We start from the raw sequence: 9,006 nt of genomic DNA on the forward strand, positions 1-9,006 counted from the left end.
AACCCCAACCGCCAAACGGTGTCCGCGGGGCAGCCACGCCCATATTTGGTCCAAATCAGGCCCAATTTAGCCAAATACCCTGAACATGCCCAAAATCCAGATTTTAGGTGCTCTACTTGTAGCTAGTGGTTCCCTGAATTCGTATATGAATTTTCATCAAAATTGGATAAAAATTTGCCGAGTTATGGGATAAAAACCATATGCCCATGTTTGGGCATACGCACCAAATTTGATCGATTTTGGTCCATAAATTGGTCAAATATCAACATTTTTTAAAGAAATCAGCCTATACTACACATTCTCTATGATTGTCAGCTCAATATCTACCTAACTGTGGATTCTGTGTTCAAATAATCGCAAAAAATGAACAAAATCGCCCATATCTCAGTTCGCGATATTTGCAAAATTGACTTCGCTCAAAACAATAGAACTCAATAGGGTTTCAATATTTTTTCATGAAATTTTCAGAATCAACGTAGAATTGTCTCATGACCTTAAGTTTTGGGACAGAATTTTAAATTAGGCCTTTAAAAAAATTTGGCGGCCAAATTCCAAAATTTGCACTGCTAAATTTAGAATTTGGCCGCCAAATTTTTTTATAATAATAATCAGTGTGTGTAGCTTACGTTGCCAGTGTGTGTAGCTTACGTTGCAATTATCGAGCTCTGTTATCTTTTGTAACTTTGCGATAAATTCAGTTTGCTGCTACCGCGTAGTAAGCCTTTGCGTGTGTATACTTGTACATTACTATACAATGTACACCACGGAGGATGATTTACATTTGACCCGATCTCAGAAAAAACTCAAGGATTTCAACTATGAAGAAAAGGAAGATGTAGAGGGATGTGCTGATAAATGGTTCACTTCGATGGCAAGAGAACTGAAATTAGAAAACTTCGAAATTCGTGGAGATATGGACAAAGAAATACTCATGTCTCCGTCTATCTATAAAAGGTATATGGCAAACTGGGTTATGGAAGCAGCAGACCTCGTACGACGGCAGAGTAGTCAGATGAGCGCTATGATGGAAATCGTTGAGTGCCTCAAGACGGAAGCACTAGCAGACAAGGAAAAGATGGTCAGGTTGCAGGACCAGTTGCTAGTGCAGAAGGACGAACAACTACAGTTGTTTAAGACGTCAGTTGAAGAGACAGTACAAACAACGGTGGAGACAGGGATTAAGAGCTACAGTGCCGCTGTACAAAAGAACAGCACAAATGGCGCGGTCTGCAACAGTAAAATTCTGAAGAATGTAATAAAGAGTGTGGCTGCAGAGGAGGACAGGAGCAAGAATCTGATAGTGTTTGGACTGAAAGAAGAGGATGGAGAACAGCTTCCAGCTCTGGTAACCGCAGTATTGGAGGAGATCGGGGAGAAACCTCATTTTGAAGCGACTAGAGTCGGCTGGAAGAGGCCAGGTATCACGGCTATCCGACCAGTCAAGATCACCGTCCCTAGCTCAACAGCAGTTCATCAGATTCTGATGAAAACAGGGAGACTGAGGATGGCTGATGCACACAAAGATGTATGGATCTGTCCTGATAGATCCAGTGAAGAGCGTGCAGCAAGGAAGAACGTGGTAACTAACCTGAAGAAGAGGAGGGCTGAACAGACTCATCTCGACCACTACATCCGTAACGGGAAGGTCTGTAGCCGGGTTAAGAAGGCACCATGATGACGTAATTCATGTTTCTCGGACACCGATCAGTATAATATGTACTTGTAGGAATATTTTAAGAGTTTACGGACGTTATCTGTATTTGAGAGACAATTATATTATATAAATACATTATTATTTGATTGTTTCACACTTTTCACGTTTCATAATTTTATTACTAGGTGGAGGTGATGTTATTGAGACTTTGGGCGGCCAAAAAACTCCTGTTCTGAAAGTTGTCCTCTGTACTTGTTTCACTGACCCACGCTTTTTAGCATTTATACATTTCGGCCCATTTTATATGTTTGTTCGAATTGCTGTACATTTGTATACTTGCTATTTTGTAAAAGTTTCAAATCAAAAAAAAATCAATAAAAAAATAAGGATAAGGCGCCAGATATGGCTTAGAATCAAAAAAACAAATTCGTGGTAGGGAAAGACAAGAACTGTAAGAGCCTGGGTGGCAATAATTTCGTCGAAAAACTGTGGAATATGTGGATATTTAATTTTTCAAATATTGTTTTGAATCAAATGTTATTGTAACACATCTAAAGTGTACTTAAGTACTTATAAAATGACGATTTTCTTATCTTCCACTACGATTTGCCTGTTATAACGTTATAATTCCAGAGCCGTGTGGAGAACGAACATATCGGAATGATGCTATGACAAGCTGTGAGACATGTGACGCTGGATTGATACCAAACTCTGACAAAACAGCCTGTGGTAAGATAACTTTAAAGCTTATATCTAATATTATTGTTATGTTTTTAATTTGAATTAACTGTGCTATAGAATGAAAAACGAGGATATTGGTACTCACAATGACCTCTTAAAAAGGTAGTTCAAACGAATTGCTGCTTAAAGATTTCCTAATTCTTTAGAGTCATGTCCAGCTGGAAGCTACAAGAACATTGACATGAACACGTGTAAAGAATGTCCTGATAACACGATCAGTTCAGAAGGAGCAGCCTTGTGTACAACTTGTGAGAGAACAAAATGTGGTAAGAATTGTTAACAAGGACCGAGCTGAGATGATTATATCTATATAGATGGGTATTGGGTAAAGATATGGTAGGGGTTAAGACGGGATAAGGATAAGGCGCCAGATAGGGCTAAGAATCAAGAAGGCAAATTTATGGTACGAAAAGACAAGAACCATAAGGGCGTAAGAGTCTGGGTTGCAATAATTTCGTTGAAAAACTGTGGAATATGTGGATATTTAATTTATCACATATGTTTCTCTACTGTTATTGTGAAACATCTGAACTGTACTTACATAATAACGATTTTCTTAGCTTCCACTAAGATTTGCCAGTTATAACGTTATAATTCCAGAGCCGTGTGGAGAAGGAACATATCGGAATGATGCTATGACAAGCTGTGAGACATGTGACGCTGGATTGACACCAAACTCTGACAAAACAGCCTGTGGTAAGATAACTTTAAGCTTACATATATTTAATATTATTGTTATGTTTCAAATTTAAATTAACTGTGTTGAAGAATGAAAACCAAGGATATTGGTACTCACAATAACTTCTTAGTAATAACGTAACTTCAAACGAATTGCTGCTTAAAGATTTCTTAATTTTTCAGAGCCATGTCCAGCTGGAAGCTACAAGAACATTGGCATGAACACATGTAAAGAATGTCCTGATAACACGATCAGTTCAGAAGGAGCAGCCTTGTGTACGACTTGTGGACCTGGCCAGGAACAAAACTTAGGGAGGACTGCGTGTGGTAAGGATTCTTATCTGAAGACCAGGGGGCAGGGGGTAATTCAGAGTATTCTGTATTATACACATTTTTATATTTTATGTCACATTAGGTTCTAACTACTTTCTTATTTTTCAGCTGAGTGTCCAGCTGGAAGCTACAAGAACAAAGATATGACAAGCTGTGAGACATGTGAAACAGGATGGACACCAAACACTGACAAAACTGCCTGTGGTAAGATAACTTGGAAGCTTATACTATTGTTACACAGTAATTGAGACTTGGACCCCCAAGCAAGCAATGGTATAGTAATGTTAGAGCTGGTTGCTTGAAAGGGTTAGAATTGGGAAAGGAAACAAAATCGTGGGATCGAACTGTTAAAATAGCGGTTGTAATTATTGTTGTAATTATCACACAACCAAATTAATCAGGTCAACGTGATTCAATATGATATATCTGCAGTGAGCTGCACGGGACTGAAGGCTGAACATTTTCTAAGTCACAAAATTAAGTTATCCTGGAAAAAAACTTTTGTTTACGTTTCAGGTTACCTTTCAGGTTACCTATCATTATGAGCCATAAATATTTTTCGAAGTCGACCATTTGATACACAATTTTTCGAATGAAGGTACGGACTAGTTTCGGCTAATAATGATCAGGGTAGCATGGTAGCATGAAACATGAACCAAAACTCTGGAAGATTTCGACTGAGAAAATTTTCTGTTCGAGTCATTCTCGATACAAACCTACCTCTGAAAGCTATTAAATGTTTCAATCTTATCGTTCTTTTTTTACATGAAACAAGCGTCATGTAATTGCCTTTATTTATTCCGACCATAGCGAGGTGTTTTATTCGAAAAAAATTAAATTCTTTGGTTGTAATGGACGGGATGATGATTACCAGAGTCAGAAGCGGACTCATAGATCTTTGAAGAACAGCTCCGTGAGACACCACTTTGCTACTTTCTGTTCGCTCAGACTACTTGCCCCGTACTTTATAACTGCTCATTAGAGATATCGTCAATCCCAAGACTTTAGTAGTTCTTCAAGTTTTTAACAGTACGAGAATAGAATATACTCAGAAAAGAACAATGGAATAGCTGGTCCAGACTCCAGTATGACGAAATAAAAAATAGGTCAAAGAATAATAACTTTAGAGCTTTAGGTCCTGCAATTTGGACACCCAGGTGCTGTCAAAATCATAAAATTGATAACTAGTTAGACTCGCATTCAAAATAAATAATAAATGATGAATATTATGAGATGTAATAATACAATCGTTTCAGTAACATGCCCAGCTGGGCAGTATAAAACTTGCAGCATGATAACATGTGAACTGTGCCCTCCGGGAACGTTCAGATCAGCTGACATGGATGCAACCAAGTGTGTCTCTTGTACGGGAAACATGATTAGTCCTAAAGAGGGAGCTATTTTCTGTAGACAATGTGATGATAATATATTGGCAAACTCAGATAAAACTCAATGTGGTATGTGAGGAATAATATAGAAAGTGTCTATCACGGTTTAAGTCGTTTAAAATAGTAGTTTCGTCATAGATTTAGATTTTCAAATTATTAAACGTATGTTCTAAGTTTTTGTTATCAGTACTAAAGCAATTCGGCAACTGAACTTTATTAAATAGTTAATTCAAACCAACAGATGGGCTTTTGAATAACTATGACGTCTAAAAAGTGCAAAGCTTATAAACTATGCAACTACAATAAAAAAGTCAATAATTTCAGATATCTGTGCACCTGGGTGGTATTCTCGCAATGGAGGAAAAGAGCCTAGCTGCCTGAGATGTGATCCCTCTGAATACCAACCATATCCTCAACAAACCCGATGTTTAGCCTGCGCTGGATCTGTGAATAGGGAAAAGACAGCTTGCTTGCCTGTAAGTGCCAATTTCAGGTGTGGGCCTATTTCCATCACACTACCGTGGTTGAATAAGGGATCACCTATAGAATTTGCAGAAACCTGGGCAGGAAACAGAAGCTCAGTTAACTGTCCTGGAGATTCATACAAGAAACTTTACAAAGAGTGCACTGTAGAAGGATATTGGGATGATAACACTGACACCGATGAATGTGATTCCCCACTGTCATCTTGCTTGCAATCAGTACTTGAAGTTGAAAGTGACTTGAATGCAGACAAAGTACACGATCTCAACAAGGAACTGAACTGTGTTGCTGAAGCGGGAGCAGACATTATACTGTCCCCCAGAGACACTCATGAAATTGTTGATCTTCTTTCGAAATTAACCAAACATCCTACTTCTGAGGTGAACGAGCTAAGTTTGGTCATGATAAGGTCAATGGAACATTTGAGGAGGGGAGAATCTAAATTTTTGAAGGAATCGGAGAAATCAGAGATAATAAAGATTTTGGAAACTGTATCCAAGTCCAATACAGAAGATAACATAATAACAACGGACTCGATTGTATTGCAATCAGTCACTCCGACCATGTCTAAAGAAAAACCTGCCATTAACCTGACAGCTCCGGAAACTGTCCCAGCAGACGATCTTCCCATCATGCTAGATTTCGGAAACCAACGAGGACAAAAAATAAATGTGGCGGTCATGGATGAATCCTATAAAAAAATGCTGCCGAAACCAACAACTCCAAATAGCACTTTGGGCTCTCCAATAGTCAACACAGGGAACAGTAAACAACCTAATTTCGTTAATTCAGGTTCAGTTGAAAAGCAAAATAGAATTAAAATCCATTTTAAAATCAAAGATTTAAACAAAGTTTTAATGCAATGTTGATTATAACCTTGGAGACCTCTTTTTAGTTATAATGAAAAGCTCTAATAGTAAAGCAATTTTATTGCAGAATTCAACCCTAGGCAGCGGGAACGAACTTTTAACTGACAAGACACGATGTTAAAGTGTTGATGAAGCTGAGGGCAGTGGCACTAATAGGGCACTAAGTGGGGTACAAAAAGCGGAAGAATACTTTTTGTTGACTTATTTAAACAAACCTGTTCTATCAATAATCCAATAAATATTAACATTATCTACAGGCTTTATATACTTAAGCTGTTGAAATAACCACAGCCATAACACAAAAGCGAACTTCCTTTTGTGTTCGTTTTTATTAACCCTATTTTCAGGTACTACAATTACAGTAGGTACCTAGTTATTAATTTGAGTTGGTACACTTAATACTATTGTGAGGTTGACGTAGGTAGAATCCAGCTCAATCTACAACATTAACACTTGATAATAGATCCAAGCAAATATTAGAAACCTACCAGAAAAAAATCTGGCGCTTTCCATTCAAATGGAAAAAGCGAGAAGATCTTGAAAACGTCAAATGATAAGTATCCTAAATTAAATCTAATAATAACCAACCCCAGGAACAAACACGATGCTGCAAAAGACTATATACGAATGTTGGCAACCAATAATTGGAGAATTTAAGGTTTAAAAAATGTCCACTTTTAAAGTACTTTTTATAATATCCTTTTTTCTAGTTTCTGAATTCCTGAAAAATCCTTCAACTGTTGATACACACATTGTTATTGTTTATTTAATCTTATTTGTCCTAATTTGAACTGTTATCAAAATTTACTTTTGCATTCTTACATTAACTTTTGCTTTGATTACCAAAACTCTGTAGTATTATATATATAGAACCATATATATTATATAACCAACTATAATATGTCCCACTAAAAAATAAAATCACCATTTCAGAATCAGAAACGATCAGCCTCATTGAATGAATAACCGGGAAAAAGATGCAGAACTCCCATCACTGTGAGACACAGTTGTGTTTATAAACATTATAAACTCAGCAAAGGCAGTTACTAGTTAGCCTCTTGCCTTTGCTGTTAAGTAAATTTTATGCTAACTATGAAGGGTAAGTATTGGCAGTAAAAAGTAACTTTTAAAAACTAATTTTGAGTGACCGTAATAAAAGAATAAAAAAAATTTTTAAAAAAAATAATGCAAAAGATTTGACTGAACTGAACATATTGCCTGATCGTATTTTATGGAGAAAATTATTTTAAATTATTATAAAATATAGTTCCAATATATTTATGTTATGTACGGAAGATATGTATAAACAACGTTTTATGTTTTAGAATTTTAAGTAATTGCCATTAATATGTTTTTTACGATCTTCTTGTAGACTTTATAATATCTTTAGGATTTTTTATATGTTAACTCAAGATAGTTTTGAGTGTGAATGATATTTAGGGATGAACGTTTTTAATGATTTCAAAGATATGAGTAGGACTTAATAGAGTTTTGTTAGTCACGTGACACATAACACGATCATTAGTCAGGTGACCACATTAACATCACGTACTAAGAGATACGTTCATAATATACAGTAGTCCACGTGATCAATAGCGCACTCTTGCAATTTGACTTATTTAATAGTTCTGAATGTCAGCATACGTGAATACGAGTTCAATTCACACGAATTTATAGTAACCAGTATATACTAATGTAAGTATATCTTATCAAATTCAGAATTTGAGAGCACCACTTATATCTTCACGGGTATTCTCAACAACGTGATCCCATATAAGGACCAGCTCCTCTATCCCAGACTACCCCTGAATACTAGCAGTAAGACTACAATTAGTGTTACTATTATTTATATTACCTGTACTAGCTCGTCTCAAAGAAGTGCTGTAACTGTCTTAAAGGAAGCTCCCATGCGCTTCATCCCATATATGGGCATCACGTGCAACTAGCTCCATATCAGCTTCACTCTCTTTTAACGTTCTGTACTGTGTGTCCCCAATTACACCAGGTCTTTGCAGCTCGTTATGGTTGAGGCTAGTGGCAAACTCTCCTGACAAGGGTAATAGATCAAACTAACATATACTAACTTATCACAATCACTTCAATGGATGGTTTATGCCATAAAGGACTACATAATTGACTTTTTGTTAGGTTCCAGAAATATACAACCTCCTTGCCGGGTATACTGCTGTCGGAGCACCTGCCTCACCCACTCCAAGTAACCCGCTCCTTATATGGACATCACGTGGTATATAGATATAATAAACAATAAGCACTAACCCAGACACCCTGGGGTCCCACCATGAAGTGTAAGGATTGGAATAGTGGCAATTAGGAAAGGGGGGTAAGTAAGTGTCCTGAAGTTAAGGTCCCACAGAGACATTGCTGACTTTCCCACTTCATACATACCTGTAACATTTCCACGGGTTTAAATGGCTATTTAAGCAACCCTTAAACATACCAATAAATAAATAAGATACACCTAATTTTAAAATTATTATTTAAATGAAAAATATAACTAATCTTTTTTCGCTCTAAAAAATTAGTAAAAAGTGAACAAAGTAGTAATATAAAGTGAACTATATTTAAAACCTAAAGAAACGAGTAATAAAGTGAACTACATTAACCTAACACTACCTTACTGCAATTAACCTAAGAACAAGTGATAGCGTTCTGTTTTTCCGTAGTCTGTAAAAGCGTTGCGGTTAATAACGGTCAGACACTGTGTTAGTATATCGTATGAGTGAGAAGGTCCAGGGTTGTCTTTTGCGGTACCCTCGTATTCCTGTGAACATAGCTGTGAACCCCCGTATTGAAGAGCCTTGTGTCCACCGTGATCCCACATATATCTCCTGACGGGAGT

The 9,006-nt window shown here is 36.9% G+C and overlaps 1 protein-coding gene across 1 annotated transcript; it reads left to right on the top strand.

Moving 5' to 3' along the window:
- The first annotated feature begins 2,322 nt into the window (after nt 1-2,322).
- LOC134814357 (proprotein convertase subtilisin/kexin type 5-like) lies at nt 2,323-6,251 on the top strand. The gene is made up of 8 exons (XM_063822455.1): nt 2,323-2,383; nt 2,542-2,661; nt 2,996-3,091; nt 3,257-3,400; nt 3,515-3,610; nt 4,663-4,863; nt 5,119-6,069; nt 6,214-6,251. Exons 1-8 carry the CDS (start codon nt 2,323-2,325, stop codon nt 6,249-6,251), a joined length of 1,707 nt encoding a protein of 568 aa, XP_063678525.1.
- The last annotated feature ends 2,755 nt before the right edge of the window (nt 6,252-9,006 follow it).

This window comes from Bolinopsis microptera, chromosome 4 (genome assembly GCF_026151205.1).
Source record: "Bolinopsis microptera isolate Bmic1 chromosome 4, MBARI_Bmic_1.0, whole genome shotgun sequence".
Classification (NCBI taxonomy): Eukaryota; Metazoa; Ctenophora; class Tentaculata; order Lobata; family Bolinopsidae; genus Bolinopsis; species Bolinopsis microptera.

Excerpts from the sequence above, each read along its gene's own strand:
- LOC134814357 (XM_063822455.1), top strand. The coding sequence starts at position 2,323 with ATGACAAGCTGTGAGACATGTGACGCTGGATTGATACCAAACTCTGAC. Across the intron at positions 3,611-4,662 it reads CACTGACAAAACTGCCTGTG|TAACATGCCCAGCTGGGCAG; the intron begins GTAAGATAACTT and ends CAATCGTTTCAG. Across the intron at positions 4,864-5,118 it reads CTCAGATAAAACTCAATGTG|ATATCTGTGCACCTGGGTGG; the intron begins GTATGTGAGGAA and ends CAATAATTTCAG.